This window comes from Mustela nigripes, chromosome 6 (genome assembly GCF_022355385.1).
Source record: "Mustela nigripes isolate SB6536 chromosome 6, MUSNIG.SB6536, whole genome shotgun sequence".
In the NCBI taxonomy this organism is placed as follows: Eukaryota; Metazoa; Chordata; class Mammalia; order Carnivora; family Mustelidae; genus Mustela; species Mustela nigripes.
The window spans coordinates 55,685,181-55,703,593 of NC_081562.1; the positions used below are offsets into that span (position 1 = coordinate 55,685,181).

The 18,413-nt window shown below is 43.6% G+C and overlaps 1 protein-coding gene across 8 annotated transcripts in view; it reads right to left on the bottom strand.

Annotated features, from left to right (window-relative positions):
* The window catches only part of DUSP16 (dual specificity phosphatase 16), a 77,311-nt gene that overhangs the window by 28,698 nt on the left and 30,200 nt on the right, over positions 1-18,413 (bottom strand). For 3 of the 8 annotated variants that reach the window (XM_059402628.1, XM_059402626.1, XM_059402627.1), the window contains 2 exons: positions 10,305-10,896; positions 8,917-9,055 (listed from right to left, as the gene is read on the bottom strand). In XM_059402628.1, the coding sequence (XP_059258611.1) occupies positions 8,917-9,055; positions 10,305-10,532 (367 nt within the window). In that variant the 5' untranslated portion in view covers positions 10,533-10,896. The remainder of the gene's footprint in view (positions 1-8,916; positions 9,056-10,304; positions 10,897-18,413) is intronic. The other 5 variants (XM_059402633.1, XM_059402630.1, XM_059402632.1 and 2 more) reach the window with 3 other exon arrangements.

An 18,413-nucleotide genomic window follows, 5' to 3' on the forward strand; every position in this document is an offset into this window, starting at 1 on the left:
ATATTCCAAAGATTTTTTACCACAACCAATAAAATACATTTTACATCAAAACCTTCTCAACACAAGATGACTCCAGTCACAGCCACAGACACCCGGGGCTCTGGAGAACCGGCCAGGGGTCACAGGTCAGTGCTGGGGGCCAGGTCCCAGAAACAAATTTCACAACACTATCTTCCCTTCCTGAGTTACTCTGACAGTTTCAATATTCTTCTGTTGCATTAAAGAAAAAAATGTCTCTCCAGGACACCTGTGTGGCTCAGTTGGTCAAGCAACCGACTCTTGATTTCGGCTCATGCCAGGATCTCAGCGTCCCCGGATCAAGCCCTACGTCCAGCTCCATGCTCTGTGGGGAATCTGCTGGAGGATTCTCACTCTCCCTTCTCCCTCTACCCCTCCCCTCTACTTGCATGCACGCTGTCTCTCTCTAAAATAAATAAATAAACTAAAAAAAAAAACAATACACAAAACTTTCCTGACCAGCCTATCTATACATAATCTTGCCAACTTAGAACTTCCCTAAAATTTATGGCAACCATCCAGCAGAGTACTTGCCACTGACTTGGTAACTGTGAATTATCTTTGTGAGTGTGTTTTGTGACCTCTATTTCTCCAGCTAGAATACATTGTGAACTGCTTGTGGGTAAGAATTAGGTCTCACCCTCATTTGTACTCCCCTCAACATTTAGCACAGTGCTTGGCACACAACTGAAATTCAGTAAATGTTTACTGAATCCTTCCTTGTTACAATGAATAGCTGTTGACAGACACAAGTCTTGTATATTTTTGGTGTTCAAAAGGATTTCCTGATTCCATTCAAAGCCCAAAACTATGTTGGCATGGGTGGGGGCCCAGAGTCTGCTTCCTATTCCTAGACCACAATGCCCTAGAACACTTTCAGGGTGAGAGCGGCAGCACAAGACAAGAAAAACATTTTTCTGCTACTAAAGAAAAAAAAGTAGAATCCGTGAGTGCTACTTTGGTCATGGAAAAGCAGCACTGAATCCTCACTGAGCTCCTGCCACACCCAATCTTAAGCGTGCTGAGGATTTCACATGAAAGGTGGAGAGAGAAAATGTTTTCAGATGTCCCTAAGTGGCTCAGAAGTCCATATGACTTGAAGAGCCCAGTAATACTCCCAGGGCTCAGGGAATCTGGGCACATTCCTCAAGGGGCTGCCTGACAGGTCTATAGTGATCATCAGTGAAATGAGGTTATTTATCAAGAGATAACTATGAGTCAGAGGAAAAAGGGCTATTAGTCTGGTTGCTGGGGAATGACTCCTAAAAATCAAATTTGACTAACTTGTACACTGTCCATGAATCACCATACAACTCCTCTCTCGGGCCTTTCTACATGAAGCTCAAAGCTTTCTGGTCTAAGCCCGTAGCAGGCTTTCCCATAAACTACTTCTATGTATTCTTTTCTTCTCTATCCACAATCCTCTTCGGCCGTCTGCACAGCCTCCCCGGAGACCTCATAAAGCAGGCAGGAAAAAGGGGCTACCTGTTCAGTCAACCAAACAACTTGAGACCACTGGAATCATCTGTAGGTTCAACGAGACACTTAATGAGCACCTACCGTGAGCAGGACACAGGTAATGGGGGAGTGGTGACCAAAACAGAGGCCCTCTCTGGAATGGACAGTGCAATGGACAAACGTCAACCAAATAATTAGATGTATTAACTAATTAGAGGTAGGTGGTCAAAGGAGTGTGTGTAACAAAGAAAACCAACTTTGCCTGGTAGCTAGGGAAGGCCTGACGATGACACTGAATCCAGCAGGAGACAAAGGGTGAGTGAGTGGAGGACACAAGGAGAGGGCCTCTGCGAAGGCCCAGGACACTGCTGCCGCAGGCCTGCAGCAACCAGGAGGAGGCGCACAGAAGTGAAATGAGCTGAGGCTAGAGAGGTAGGCAGAAGCCAGCCGTTCCAGGGCCTTGTGAGTCTGAAGGATTTGGGAATTGATCCGAAAAGCCAACGACGCGTATTAGGCCAGGGAGTTATATAATCTGGATTACATTAAAATATAAAATAAAAATACCACTTTGGCTCCAGAGTGAGTAATGGATTGTAGGTGGCAAGGCAGAAGGTAGGAGAAGCGCAGTGAAGAGGCTCCTGGGGCCCCCGGAGTAGGGGAGATGCTCTCGGCTTGACTCGGCTGCTGGCAGGAGAGGAGGCGAGCAGGCGCCCTGAGAACTCAGCAGACAGACCTGGGGACTGGGAGGCAGCAGGGGCTGCAGTCCAATTCTTGACAGCTCACAGATTTGTCCTTCTGGTTTAAAGGGCTTGCATAATTTGACTTCATTTCTTTTCAATGGCCACTTTTCCTCTTCGCAAATAAATCCACTCTAGTCCCCCCACTGCCCCCTAAAATCAAAGTTCAGTCCTGACACTCTGAATCGTGTTTCTCCCCCAGTCTAAATGCCCAGGCCCATTCCCCTCCAAATCGTACTCATCCTCCAAAGTCCGGTTAGAATCCCAGTGCCGTAACCGAATCCTCCCAACCTCTGCTGATGATACCCCATCACACCGCGAAGTCCACGTCAGACATGCTTCCCCAAACTGGTGGCTAGGTTCTTCAAGGGCAAGGCCCAGCCTTTTGCTTTTCTGGTGGCTTGGCCCAGGGCCCAACCACAAAAGTGCCCATGAAGCCCTGAGAGGTGGACTGGATGAAAGAAGTCCTGGGCCTAGTGCTTCTCCAGAACCACAGGTGACACGACCAGGGCAAGGCTATGGCCATTGTGGTCATCGAGGCTGCTGTCCCCTGGCTCATGCAGACGATCAAGATGAGGAAACAAGGAAACATCTGCAATCTGGCTTGCGGGCCATCTTTAAAAAAGACCTAGCCACAGCTGTGACTTCAGCACCGGGAGCCGGGGGCAGTGACATAAACCAGCTCACAACACTGGCAGGCAGCGGCCAGAGAGAGACGATCCAGGCAGCGGGGCCCCAGGCCAGCTGGGGCTTGGGCGCACAGCTGCCAGCGAGCAAGACAGCACCGGTGTTTGGTCTGCTTTCAGGGGCTTTCAGTCTCTGCAGCTTTTTAAACCCAAGAACAGCAACTCCGGGGCAACTTAGTACTTTTACTGAAACCCATCCATTTCCATCTCCTTTACCAACTACTGCAGGATTTGAAATGGAATGACTGAAGAGGCCCCTCTCTAGACAATAGGACAGAAATGTCAAACTGGGTCACAGAACTCATGGTAACAATAGCACGCACCGTAAAACCTGTCACCAGCAAGACAGGGCTCTACCCTACTTTCCATTAGGAAAGACAGTGAGTCCACTAAACCAAAGCCATATCTTTATTATACAGATCTACTGACTGAATCTAGGTCTCTGTTACATTGAAAAAGTGTAGTCAAATATATTTTTACTCCCTCCTGGTTCTAATGAAACTAGAAAATCTAACACAAAACAAAGAAATGTGTACTTGGCCTTTAACCACTGCAAACATTAACCTAAGACCTTAGCTGTCTTCCGAGACAAAATGTTTGTAAAAGCCCTTAGCATTTTACTGACACTGCACCTAACAGTAAATGCTTAATAAATGGTATCTTCTATCATTATTCAGAACTACCCTTCAGCATAGAACAGAGGAGTTAGACTTTTATGTGGGGATCACCCTGGCTAAAATAATGTAATATTTTTAAGAAGTTTTATAAACGGTATATTTTCATACACTGCTTCATTCCATAAAATGTGGAAGTAAGAATAGGACTCTGAAATCCACAAAGAGTCCGAGAAAGGGCTACCATGAAAAGTGCCTTCAGTTCAGCCTCCTGATGAAATTCCACAAGACTCTGGAATTACTGCTGATATGGGCCTTGGGCCCGTGGTGGGAGTGAGCTTGGGAGAGTCACTCAGGGCTGGGTTATTTTCCTTGTCTGTAAATGGAAGGGCTGGAGTCTGTGATTCACGTGTACTGTTTTGCTGGAGGGTTGGTTATCCTGTGTCTCATCAAAGGACAGAAATGAGTGCTGCAGAGTTAATTACTGTGTGGGTCCCTTTTGCTTTTACTCAGAATCACAGCAGTGAGTAAAGAGAAGGAAATAACAAGCATTTCTCATCTTTAGGTTGATCTTTATTTCTATGAACAACCCATCTATTCTCTTTTCTCTATGTTAGCTAGAAATTAAAGTCCAAGTTCGGTATTTCTCCTTTTCTCTTCTAGATTTATGATCAGTCTGGTGCCCTCAGAAATACAACAGACAGGGCACCTGGGTGGCTCAGTGGATTAAGCCTCTGCCTTCAGCTCAGGTCATGATCTCGGGGTCCCGGGATGGAGCCCCACATCAGAATCTCTGCTCAGCAGGGAGCCTGCTTCCCCCACACACACCACCCCTCTGCCTGCTTACTAGTGATCTCTCTGTGTCAAAAACTTTAAAAAAGGAGGGGACACAATAGACAAAGGCAAGTAGAATAAAATGATACATGGTGAATAAGGCCAAGAAACAGGATTATTTTTTAAAGAGAACAAGTTTTCTGACCATTACCAAGACAAAAAAAGTTGATCAGTAAGTCAATGGTGGCAACTATTTGTTTTCTAACTCAGAAGGATAACAGCTTTTAAGGGAAGACAGCCACTACAGAGTCTCCACGGGCATCATCCAAGCCAATCCTCACAACCAGGACCCTCCATGATGGTCATTTTTGTGAAACAAATGTTTATGACACCCATTCTGTCACTCCATTCATTCAAATTCTTTGCCTTGTTTTCACAGATGGCTGTGGGAGCATACACGCATTTTTAAACTGCTTATTAAATAACGGATTTCACAACTGCAAAAAAAATGGAAAAGATGGTTTTGCCATCACCTATACAACAATGATGATGGAGAACGTCCCAAAGGGATCCAAATTCATTCTTTCTTATCAGATGAGGCTGCTACTGGTAATTAAACCCTTTACTCATCTGGGGGTAGAATGATGCTATGCTTTGGCTCGGCTTGATTATTGGGAGACTTCCTAATGGCTAAACAGAACAGTCAATTTATATTCACCTTTAAGAATTTATAGAAATTATCACAACCATCTCAGTTTATATGGTTTCACAGACTTGGATCTTCCTATGAGTAGAGTGAGATCTCTAGAGCTATTAGCTTTTTATCAACACTCATTATTTAAGGATCAAATAAAGATACACACTATTTCATCATGGTATTTTTATTAGCTTTTAAAATCATGTTTAAATCTACTTAAATAGATAGAAACATTTTCATATTAGATACTTTTCCCATAACAGCTATATGTTTGCTCTGACTGAATATACTTTGTAAATCATTTATTTCAAAACAATCTCAAGTTTTCACTACACTTTCAGATTAGTTCCATCACTGTTTAATACAATCACTTATATTCTACACTAATAGAATAAATCACATGAAATAGAAATGGGACAAACCTACATGTAAGCTAATTTATACATCAAATATTTACTGAGAACTTAAGAAGTTCTGGGCCTTGTCAGGGAACACAAAGATGAAAACGACATAGACCTCAGGTGGAAAAAGAGAATCTAGTAGGGGAGTTAGGCTAATAAATGAAAAACGATAATATAAGATTTAAAGAATATTTTAAGATAATAATGAAATATAGTATATGGCTACCAAATTAATCTTGGGAATACTGACTGGCTTAGACGAGGGGGAAATTGGTCAGGCAAGGGTCAAGGTGCCAGGCTGAGGAGGCCTGCAGATGAGGCCAGTATAGGCAGAGTTCATTGCAGAACCAGGGTCCAAGTTTCAGGACTTGAAGCCTTAGTAAAATGGTCTCCCCAATAAGCAGCTGCCCAAGTGACTTAAGAGAACCCCTTTCACCTGAAAGAAACAAGTTTAAGGGATGCCTGGGTGGCTCAGTCGGTTAAGCATCTCCCTTTGGCTTGGGGCACGATCCCAGGTTCCTGAGATCAAGCCCTGCATCGGGCTCCTTGCTCAGTGGGGAGCCTGCTTCTCCCTCTCTTTCTGCCTGCCACTCTCCCTGCTTGTGCTCTCTCTGTCAAATAAATAAATATATCCAATCTTTAAAGAAACAATATTGTTTAATATTGTTTAAAACATTATTGTTTTAAAAAAACAATAGGCTAGCCCCATCCCCAAACAGGACCTGTTCCATATTAAGGAATTAAGCCCATTCCAGTAGAGCTTCCTTCAGTAACCTTGCCTTTCTTTATGTCCCAACAACAAGGTCCTATGGGTAGGTGTGGGTCGCCACTTGTTGGAGGGAGAAGCTCATTAAAACACTTCTTCTGGGGCGCCTGGGTGGCTCAGTGGGTTAAGCCTCTGCCTTCGACTCAGGTCATGATCTCAGGGTCCTGGGATCAAGCCCCACAGCAGGGAGCTTGCTTCCCTCTCTCTCTCTCTGCCTGCTCTCTGCCTACTTGTGATCTCTGTCAAATAAATAAATAAATCTTTTTCAAAGATAAAAAAAATAAACACTTCTATCAGTTCCCTGAGGATGTCTTTTTGTTCCCCTTCTCTAAAGTCATTTTTTTCCCAGGCAAGATGGCCCTGAGAATGGAAATGGAATTTGGACCACAATCCTTTACTTCCATATCTAATGGCCATAAAAACCATCTCACATCTGATACTTTCTTCCCAAATAATCTCAGAGTAGCTGACAGCTCTAAACCCATGGAGAAAGCACCTCGAAGAAGTCACCGCATCTCTGTTATGAGGCTGACCACCATCTCCAACTGCTGAAACCAAGAGGGGCAGTTGGCAGGGGAAGCAGTCTCCAGTTACCCTGTCACTGTCTGTAGCACCTGCGAGAAGCCTGCAGGCTTTTCCAGTTATGTCCCTCCCGCCAACAAAATACTGAAGAAGCATCCGTCATTATGTCCACAACCCTGAACATCCCAAGCAACTGGACCTTGACAACAAAACGGGCTGCCAAGAGAGGACAGGGGAGCTTCCCTGGCATTCTCTTCCACTTACCGCTCTTCTGCCTACTCCGAGGAACAGACTCACTACCACAGGGAATTTCCAGTTAGTCAGGGGCTTCTAGGTGGCTGGGAGGCTTTCAACCACCCAGAACCCTCACTTAGGTATCGTAAGAGATCTGGCTGCTCAGAAACTCCCAAACAAGGCAATTCAATTTAGTCCCTGAAGCCACCTCCTAAACTAAAAGATACACAGGATTCTGGGGTGTGGACCAGGATATGGTGCCATCAGTACATTCAGTGTGGTTCTTGGTGCTGCCAGGATGGACTCTCATTCAGACCCAGGCAACCCAAGCCCCAGGCAACCCAGGCAGCACCTCCTGTACGACATGGGAATGTCAGGGTGTTCTGACTCCGTGTGTCATTCCACATGTCAATCCACTGCCGGCCCAATCTAGCCGCAGACTGAAAGCTTTCTCCTCCTTGTCCAAGGAGTGCTCCTTCCAAAGTGACGCAAGGCTGGTAAGAACCTTCCCAGGGAACTAAGGAGTGCTCTTTGTTAAAGTGGGGAAAGAGTATTCAAGGAACTAACCCCCCTGTGCTAGAAACTCAGCAGGAGCTTACTCCTGTGGGAGTGTCTGCTCAGCCAAGCTGTCGAGTCAGAGCCCCCCACAGGGAAAGTGTCTCAAACAAGAGGGAGGTGGGACAGTCACTTTGCCATGAAGCACATCTTGGTGGATCCTCTTTAAGAAAAATCCTGGTCCTATTAATAGCATGCCAAGGTAAAGTCCTCACTGTGCCTACAAGAAGCACAAAAGGAGTTCTTAAACTCACCACATCAGTTTAGTGGAACTCCAGTAAAAGTTGTGTTCACCACAGCACAATCCCAGGAAAAGAGCGCGCCCCAAGCCTGATACTCTAATTCTCAGTCACAGAACTCCAAAAACTTCTAGGTGTCTTGGCTTTTTCCCCAGGATGCTAACAGAAAGACCAGGAAGCATCAGAGCGAGAGCAAAAGGTGTGGCAGCAGATGCTCAGGAGACAGGAAACCAAGCCTGCTTTCTGAGACCTGAAGCAAAAGCTGACTAGCTAGAACTGGAGACTCAGAAATCTTATCTGAACTTTCACAGAGATGAAGTATTAACACACCAACACCTGATTAATCCGATTCTCTGAAAACTGAAACGTTTACACTTCTAAAATCAAATGCCAATGACATCAAGTTCACGGTACCCTCCTTACAACAAAAGACTGAGGTGTGAAAATGATAGTATCAACTATATTTTGTTTTCTTAGATCACATTTTTAAAAGCCCTCTTGCCTTCCATGGTAGCAGAATCTGCAGGACACAGCAGCTTTGTGTTAAAGGTCACTGTGCATTGTCACACTGTATTCCCCACCTGTGAGCAAAGGATGAACACTGCTTTGGAATTCAGTAAAATGGAACTTGCTCTTAAAATACTTCTTCCCAGGTACTTTATAAAATCATTTGCTTAGTCTTTGCAAACGGAGATCTTTTTCAGTTGTAAAAACAAAATGGTAATACACAATTAAGTGAGCTTTAAACTGTCTCCCTAATCACTAGAAGAAATAGTTTGTACACATTCTCCCTGTCATTGCTCATAATATGTCTGAGAATGGTTAGCTGATCTGCTGGAGTCCCCATAACTCTGTTTAATAAGAATTTGACACCATGACACTGGTCTGGTTCTTGCCACCGGGGTGGGAAACCAAGAGCAGGAGCTGAGAGGTAGAGCGTTTCGTGTCTGCAGATCCCAGATGAATGGAAAAATCCCCGTGAGAAGCAGCACACAGATCTATGTGACATTTCTAGCTAACAAATCCCAAATGAAGAGGCATGTGAGCTAAGTGACAAACACACAGACTATTGTGGAAGAATGGTGTGTCCATTAGAACCTATAAATAAGTCCACTTCCCCAGGATACTCGCAGCTGCGATGACCTGCTGTGAAACGCTGCTTACCGGGGCGCTCTGCAAGATACAAAGTCCGCTCAAGTCTGCCACCAGCCTTACCGGCAAGCAGGTGAACGGAGCTGAAGCTCTTCTCCAGTTTACCCAGAAGTACAGTGAGAAAACAGTCTGAAGACAGAGAGGCAACATCTTGGGAGCTCTGGTCGTAAACTACAACCCTCTGACCGCAGTCGATATCAACCTGCAGGGCAAATGTGAGGCTGTTAGGAAGGAAGCTGCAAGAGTAATCCTGGAGGCCAGCAGCGGCCTCACCCACCACTTTCAGGTGATAATCTGAATAAAAAGGACATGCAGTCAATGGACTGGATAAACCTAGCATACAAATGGTTTAAATGCTTGTCTACACATCTACACAGAAATAGCATCAGTTTTGCTTTTAAAAGTTAACTTTTAAAAGCAAAGATTACAGATTAACTTTTAAAAGCAAAACTGATGCTATTTCTGTGTAGATGTGCTCGAATCTCCTTGGTTTAAAATCTTAAACGCGGGGCGCCTGGGTGGCTCAGTGGGTTAAGCCGCTGCCTTCAGCTCAGGTCATGATCTCAGGGTCCTGGGATCAAGTCCCGCATCGGGCTCTCTGCTCAGCAGGGAGCCTGCTTCCTCCTCTCTCTCTCTGCCTGCCTCTCTGCCCACTTGTGATCTCTCTCTGTCAAATAAATAAATAAAATCTTTAAAAAAATAAATAAATAAATAAAATCTTAAACGCTATAAAAGACTAAAATTCATAAAACAAAATAATATGCAAAATAAACCACCAATCCTTCAATTAAAGAAACATTTTAAAAGGTTTCTACTTAACAAATCAGCTGTTTAGTAAAATTAAAACATGAACCCATTTTTATTTCTGAAGAAAAGAAATAGCTTTACCTATCACAAGGATGACATTTTGGAATCCCAAAAACAACCTTTGTTGAAGATAAATTATATCTCTAACCCTGAACAATGGTACCTTCCCTCCCCACAAATAAACAGCACTTCTAATATAACTAGTTTCCATTTTCTTCCAAGGCACTTGAAAAGAATGATTTCCTTTCAGTAAATCTGTAGATAACACAGAATAATATATATAGTAATTACTGATACATATACTATAAATTATCATATATTAAGTTACTAATAATTAATATCACATTATCAACTGTTACTACTTATTAGTGTTTAAAATTTTTTTTAAAGTTTAGCAAACCATTAATAGGAAAACACAGCCCTTGACCAAATTAAAACAAATTATCCTTTCTGTATAGTTTAGAAATATTCTTAAATGTGACTGTGTGGTTAGTAAATCACTTTGAGGTATCCGTAAGGTACCAAAGTTTAAAAAGCAACGAAAACTTCCTCAAATTACTTTTCCCCTTAAAAGCGAGACCTTGTTTTAAAATTCTTCCTCATTCAGGGTGTCTGTTTTAAAAAGAAAGAAAGAAAGCACTTACCTTTTGTTTTGCCGAATGCTGGATGAGCTCTGTAATTAACACTTTGTCCTGTTGCAACCTTCGCTTCATAAGCTTGGAGCAGTTGATATTAATGGCTTCCAAAATGTGGGATGTATTGTACTCCACAAATGGCCGGCTATCAATTAGCAGCACTTTCTCTGTTCCACTTTCCAGCAGAGCCACCAGCCTCTCAGTAACAATTTGAGTTCCAGTCATCTCATGGGCCATGACAACAATAAGTCTTCTTTTCCCACCTCCTTCTTTAATTTGCCACGATGATGTAATGGTGGTGTGCTCAAAGGCTCAGCCACTCCATTGTCCTACAAATGTATGAGGTCAGGCTGGTGGTGACTGGCAAAAGGAGAGTTAAACCCATTTTCAGCAAGAGCCCTCCAAGTGAATGTCCCTTTCTCTTTCCCCCGTTGATGTGCTCTTGCAAAGCACTCTCCACAAAGCAGCCCCTCACATTTGATTCATAAAGAGATGACTGGAATAACCATCCACAACAAAAGATGCTCTGGGGCGGCCAGTGCATTACATCATTCTTTACCTTTGCTCCTCGCTCCAACAGCTTTACACTGGGCTGAAAATCCTACATGAAGAGAGAAAGACAGACAGAAAACAGAACACAGGGTCAAAGAAAGAGAAAGAGCATCAGATTAGCGAGAGCATATGATTCATAATATTTACTCCATTAATCTAATTCCATACTTGATGCACTGCTTCACTTGAACAAACAAAAAGAACAAACAGGCATGGCTTCGGAAAACCTACTGATGATAATTCACTTTTATATCAAAACATAAAAACTCAAAGAAGACAAGAGAAGACATAATCATGAATTATAGTGACCTGGGGCCCAGAACGACATGCTTGTAGCATGAGACTGACAGAGCTATAAAAAGCTACTTGCAGTAATATTTTTTTCCAAATGGGGCTCCTCCATTTTATTTGCTTATTTCTTGAAAAGAGCACAGAACAACAACAGTCTACAATACAACCCGGTAAGCAAGCCCACACTATCAAGACAAAAAAATCTTTTCTGATGGCCTGAGAACGGCATGTGAACACACGTACACTCACACACACATGCACCAGGCACCACAGCAGCCCCTGTAAATGGCCCTTAGGAAAACTTTCCATACATTTCAGCTGCCTTTTAAGGAAGAGAAGGAGCAAAAATGGCCGATATCCCTGTCATACCAACTGCTGAGCTCACTGCTGGGGGCCTGGGATGTACCCAGCTCCAACCAAGGCAGTCTCACAGCTATGGCCCTGGTCAGTCCATCGCCCCATACCTTGACCCTTCACAGGCTTACCCCTCATTTTCTTGCACCTCATTCTTCAATGAAGCATTGACTCTTGGCCTTAGAAACTCTCACATCTTCACCTGGGGCACCAGGTCAACAACTACACAGCAAACACGCAGAACCCTTAGCACCTGACCCAGTGCTTTCCTCCTCTTGACAAACTCCCACAAGTGACCACCTCCTCACGGACACTTGTGGCAGTTTTGTGCCCAGAGCTCGGATCTCACCCTGACCTTCAGCACTGTCAGATTCCTAGCTCCCTGGCCCATCTCCGCTCACAAGCCACCCTCTGCTACATCTCACTAGAAGCCCACTGCTGGCATTCACCTTCTACAAGGGAAGCTATGCAATGGCAGAGATTTTATCTCCTATCTCCATAGTGCTTTGCAGAGAAGATACTCAATTCACGGTGTTGTAAGGAAAATCCTCCACAAATGATTTAAAATACAGAATAAATATCTAGTTAACAGATTTCCGATCAGGATAGTAAAACCCTCAAACATCACTGGATCCTGTTCCCCTAATGTCAGACTTACAGATGAGGAGCTGGAGCAGGGAGAAGTACAGGGAGGATACCGAGAGGAGTAGCCCTGCCACTTGTTACTCAACTCTGGAAAATCATGTAACGTCTCCAGCCCACGTGCTCCTCATCTATAAACTGTAGCTACAATGCAGGTCTTGTCTCCTCACAAAGTCTGTTCGGAGGACAAAATTATCCAAGTTATCTAAAGGCAGTAAAAATGCAACTACTTATGTAGAAAAAGGAGGGAAACTGCTCTGAAGATCCCAATGGCGGCCAGAGCTGCCTTACATCCGGAATCTACCAGACCTCATTCAGCAGATAAGCGCAGGGGCAATTCCGCCCTCCTGTGTCATCCAGCCTCACCCAAGCCGTGCCCTCCCTCTCCGTCAGAGCAGACTAACACGGAGTTAGAAGGCCCCTGAGAAATCCTCTCTCCCGGCCCCTCGCACCTGACAAGTCAGCTCCACAGAACACACTGCTTGGCCGTTTCTTGTCTTCATTATATTAATGTATTTTTAGTATAGCTGACTGGCAACGAGGTACAAAAATCATCTCTATCTTCAACGAAGAAACTAAAACAAAGAATCTGTACAGTGAACCAACGAAGATACTCTGGCAGAGTGCCTACAAGGATGCAGCTTCGAACCGAGTCCCCACCGCTCAGTGACAGTTCGCAGCAGAGTGAAGTCCTGTACTCAGATTGTCTGATCCCCAAACCAGTGCTCCCACTACTGAGTTTCCCTGTTTTCCCCAAGTACCCATTCCCATAATGAAGCTGGACTGAGAAAGAAAGAATGGCTCAACTTGTCCACGAGGGTGCCCTGGTGGCACAGAAAGTGGAAATCTGAGAATAGGAGCAAGCTGATTCCAACAATGGCACTGGGTATCCGAGTCTGATTGGCTCCTCTCGATGATAAAATCCGGATGGGACAAAGCAGTTATCTGGGTTAGCAGATCAAGGGACAAAGGGAGGGAGAAGACAGCAAACATGCAAAATTGAATTAGAAAGTTCTCATCTTTGCTTCCCTTCAGCCAAATCTCCTAAGCCCAAATCACCGAAACCAAAGATAGGCTACAGCAAAGTTCTACTGGGCAGAAAACGGACTCCTTACCCAGAGAACCAGAGTCAGGACTTCCAGATACAAAAAAACCCTTCCCCTGGCCAAGAAAAGATCTGGGCAAGGTGACGCTAATGCAAGGATGCAACTGAAGCAAAGCACTGGATGTGAAATAAGGATAAAGTCACAGCCCTTCATGTCATACTGAGGCCAGCTAGAGCCCTCCTGTTACACTTGTTTTGGTTTTTTTTTTGACAGACAGAGATCACAAGTAGGCAGAGAGGCAGGCAGAGAGAGAGAGAGGAGGAAGCAGGCTCCCTGCAGAGCAGAGAGTCCGACGTAGGGCTCGATCCCAGGACCCTGGGATCACGACCTGAGCCGAAGGCAGAGGCCCCAACCCACCAAGCCACCCAGGCGCCCCTCCTGTTATAGCTTTATGCCCAAACTCTGATGTTCTGTAGTCCCAAATCCATTATGAGAGAGGCAGAGCCCTGCCAACGGGGTGAGCGGAGTAGGAGAACAATAGCCTTAAACCTTATTTATTTAAAGCTACAGAATTTTGGTTAAGTCCTCATCCTAGGCTACAACTCTAATTTAAAATTTTCTGGGCATTCACTGTTTATTCTGAAGAATGTCAATACCCTGAGATCAGAAACATGCCTGTGATAGTTTTGTTTTTGAAAACTTTTGCACCGGGTAGGATTTAAAAGATGACAAGAGAACATTTCTATTGTCAGCAAAACCACGAAGCTAATCTTACCCAAAATTTCTACAAGAAGTCAAAAGGAATAAACATTCTTAGACTGAACCGTAAGGGCCCAAAGGCATATTACAAAATCCAGGGCACACCCAGCATTACTATTTATTAATTTACTTAAACAATTTTTAAAGTTTTAACTGTTTTCTTTACTTAAAAAAATAAAATCTCAAAAGATAAAAGGAAACCCCACTTCCAACGTGGGGCTCAAACTCATCACCCCAAGATCAAGAATCACACTCTCCAGAGATGCCTGGGTGACTCAGTCGTTAAACGTCTGCCTTTGGCTCAGGTCATGATGCCAGCGTCGTGGGATCAAGCCCCACATCGGGCTCCCTACTCAAAAAGACGCCTGCTTCTCCCTCTCCCACACCCCGCTTGTGTTCCCTCTTTGTGTCTCTGTCAAATAAATAAATAAAAATCTTTAAAAAAAAAAAAATGACACACTCCACTGACTGAGCCAGCCAGGAGTCCCTTTTCTATCCATTTTTTAAAAAGATTTTTAATTAATTTATTTATTTGACAGACAGAGATCACAAGTAGGCAGAGAGGCAGGCAGAGAGAGAGGAGGAAGCAGGCTCCCTGCTGAGCAGAGAGCCCTATGTAGGGCTTGATCCCAGGACCCTGGGATCATGACCAGAGCGGAAGGCAGAGGCTTTAACCCACTGAGCCACCCAGGCACCCCTCTATCCATTTTTAATAGATAACAAATTCACTGGTGCAAAAAAAGGTATAAAATGTATACATACCATGAATATATACAGTTTATTGTATGTTTGTTACATCAACAAAGCTATTAAAATTTGCCACGATACTGAAACCCAACAATTACATTAAGTGAAAAACAGGAAAGCACTGAAAATCCTTCTCCTACCCTGGTCCCATCTGCCCAGGTCCTCCCCTGCCCTATAGTGGAAACCACAGTGAATAATTTCTTCAGATTTCATCCAAAGATTTTTTTTTTAAATGAATACAGAATAAGATACAAATATGTAGTCTTTCTCCTTTTCCCCTTTGTTCAACTGGTTACACAGTACATACACTTGTTGTGCATCCTGCTTTCTTTCACTTAAAACACTATAGTGTGACTTTTTTTCTTATTGCCCTCTTGGCTGCCTGGGGACCATGGTGAGGAGCCCTGCACGCCCTGCCCCCCACCACTGGACACCCAGGAGATGGGACAGGTGGCCGGAGCAGCTGGAAGACTCTTCTGAGGAGACTGCCATTGACGGGATCCCCCAATCTACCATCAAGGAAATCTGGGTGGCAGTAGGCCCTTCAGAAGACAACAAAGATAAACTCAAAATGGATAAAAGACCTCAGTGTGAGGCAGGAATCTATCAAAATCCTAGAGGAGAAATTAAGAAGTAACTTCTTCAACATCGGCCACAGCAATTTCTTTCAAGAATGTCTACAAAGGCAAAGGAAACAAAAGCGAAAATGAACTTTTGGAACTTCATCAAGATCAAAATCTTCTGCACAGCAAAGGAAACAGTCAACAAACCAAAGAGGCAACCCACGGAATGGAAGAAGATATTCGCAAATCACACTACAGACAAAAGGCTTATATCCAAGATCTATAAAGAACTCCTCAAACTCAACACACACAAAAGAGATAATCACGTCAAAAAATGGGCAAAAAACATAGACATTTTTCCAAAGTAGACATACAAATGGCTAACAGACACATGAAAAAATGTTTATCATCACTAGCCATCAGGGAGATTCAAATTAAAACCACACTGACACCAGTTAGAATGGCCAAAACCAATAGACAGTAAGCAACAAGTGTTGGAGAGGATGTGGAGAAAGGGAAACCCTCTTAACACTGTTGGTGGGAATGCAAGTTGGTGCAGCCACTTTGGAAAACAGTGTGGAGATTCCTCAAGAAATTAAAAATAGAACTACCCTATGACCCTGCAATTGCAGTACTGGGTCTTTACCCCAAAGATACAGATGGAGTGAAAAGATGGGCCACCTGTACCCCAATGTTCATAGCAGCAATGGCCATAGTTGTCAAACTATGGAAAGAACCAAGACGCCCTTCAAAGGACAAATGGATAAAGAAGATATAGTCCATATATACAATGGAATATTATGCCACATTTTGAAAGGATAAATACCCAACTTTTGTATCAACATGGACAGGACTGGAAGAGATTATGCTGAGTGAAATAAGTCAAGCAGAGAGGGCCAATGATCATATGGTTTCGCTTATTTGTGCAGTATAAGGAATAACATGGAAGACATTGGGAAATGGAGAGACTGAACTCTGAGAAACAAACTGAAAGTTCTGGAGGCAAGGGGGGTGAGCCTGAGGGTAGGTATTGTGGAGGGCACATATTGCATGGAGCACTGGGTGTGGTGCACAAACAATGAATTTTGGAACACTGAAAATAGAGAAAAGAATAAAGACAACTGGGACACCTGGGTGGCTCAGTGGCTTAAGCCGCTGCCTTCAGCTCAGGTCATGATCTCAGGGTCCTGGGATCCAGTCCCGCATCGGGTTCTCTGCTCAGCAGGGAACCTGCTTTCCCCTCTCTCACTGCCTGCCTCTCTGCCTACTTGTCATCTCTCTCTGTCAAATAAATAAACAAAATCTTTAAAAAATAATAAAAGAAAGAAAGAAAGAAAGAAAGACAGACAACTAAACCACCCTTTTCTATGCATATAGTGAAGTTTTCTATTTCTCTAAAAACAAGTCAAGAAATCAGTATTTTTCAGACCAAAGACTAGTAACCTTAACCAGGGCCACTAAAAAATATTTGCAAAGTTTCCCACTTTCAGATATAAACATTTTTAAAAACTAGGGTGCCTTAGTAGCTCAGTTGGTTGAGCAACTGCCTTTGGCTCCGGTCATGATCCCAGATTCCCAGGATAGAGTCCTGCATCAGGCTCCCAGCTCCATGGGGAGTCTGCTTCTCCCTCTGACCTTCTCCCCTCTCATGCTCTGTCTCTCAAATAAATAAAATCTTTCAAAAATAAATAAATAAATAAATAACTTTATTTATGAAGGGAAAGAGATAAGCTACAGGAACATTTTAGTATAACAAAATGACTATACAGGTCAGTGAACAAAATGGGCAAATCCCCTTAAGAAATGCTAATTTTTGTATATTTTGTATTTACCAAATGATTTTAGATTTCAATTATTAATATTAACATAAATTATTTGGGAATCTTTCCCTTTAGTATACAATTTTTAAGTTTATGCATAATTTATTTCATGTTTTAGATTTCATTTGGTTACCTACGGAAATTTATCTATGATTTTATTATGGAAATCAGTGGAGTTTTATTTACTGAAATTCACTCTACTCTGCAGAGTGTCAATGAAATGAAATATACCACTGAATTAGTTATGTCAGAGGACCTTAAGCCGAACATTATTTTAATGATAAGATGAGCAAGTGGAATTTGTTTTCATTAAAAAAACAACATACGGGGGCGCCTAGGTGGCTCAGTGGGTTAAGCCGCTGCCTTCAGCTCAGGTCATGATCTCAGGGATCCAGCCCCGCATCAGGCTCTCTGCTCAGCAGGGAGCCTGCTTCCTCCTCTCTCTCTCTGCCTGCCTCTCTGCCTACTTGTGATCTCTCTCTCTCTCTGTCAAATAAATAAATAAATAAATAATCTTTTTAAGAATAAATAAATAAAATAAATTAAAAAAAAAAAAAAAACATACGGGGACACCTGGGTGGTTCAGTCGGTTAAGCCTCTGCCTGGATCTCAAGGTCCTGGGACCCACCTCCGCATCGGGCTCTCTGCTCAGCAGGGAGCCTGCTTCTCCCTCTCCCTCTGCCTGCCTCTCTGCCTATTTGTGCGCTCTCGCTCTCTCTCTGACAAGTAAATAAATAAAATCTTTTTTAAAAAATAAAAGAACATACAGTCTGACTATACAAAAACCAGTATTGGCATCTAAAGCAATTAGCTATAAGGAAAAATTTTTTTCTTTTGATTTTCTTTCCTACTCATAACATAGCCTTAAAGCTGGTGCCCAAATAGAAAATTTCTTAATGATTGTTTTTAAATGATTCCATTGAGCATCATCTCCCTCCTACTCTAGAGGAGGTGTTATTTTTTTCAACTGCCCAGGCAAGATCCTGGCTTCTAGGCTGACACTTCGTATATCCCGCCAGAAAAAAGGTGAGAACCTCTCCCACACACAAGCTCCCCCTTCTACCTACCCATGGGTTATTTTCTGCCAACGGCAACAGCTCATCTGTCACCAGGCCCCGCAGCCAGGGCTGCAGCAGGTGGGTAAGGGATGCCTGCTGGCCTGATAGGTGGGACCCAGGGCAATGCAGCGGCTGCCTCTCAGAGAGGCACACTGCCATTTTAAACACTTCCTTCACAAAGAAATTCTCAGAAGGAAAAGGATCCTATGGCTATGGGGTGCTTAAACCGCCTGCTCAGCAAGGAGAGTGACTGAGCTTTATTTGGTTGGGCGTGAGCTCAAGTTCA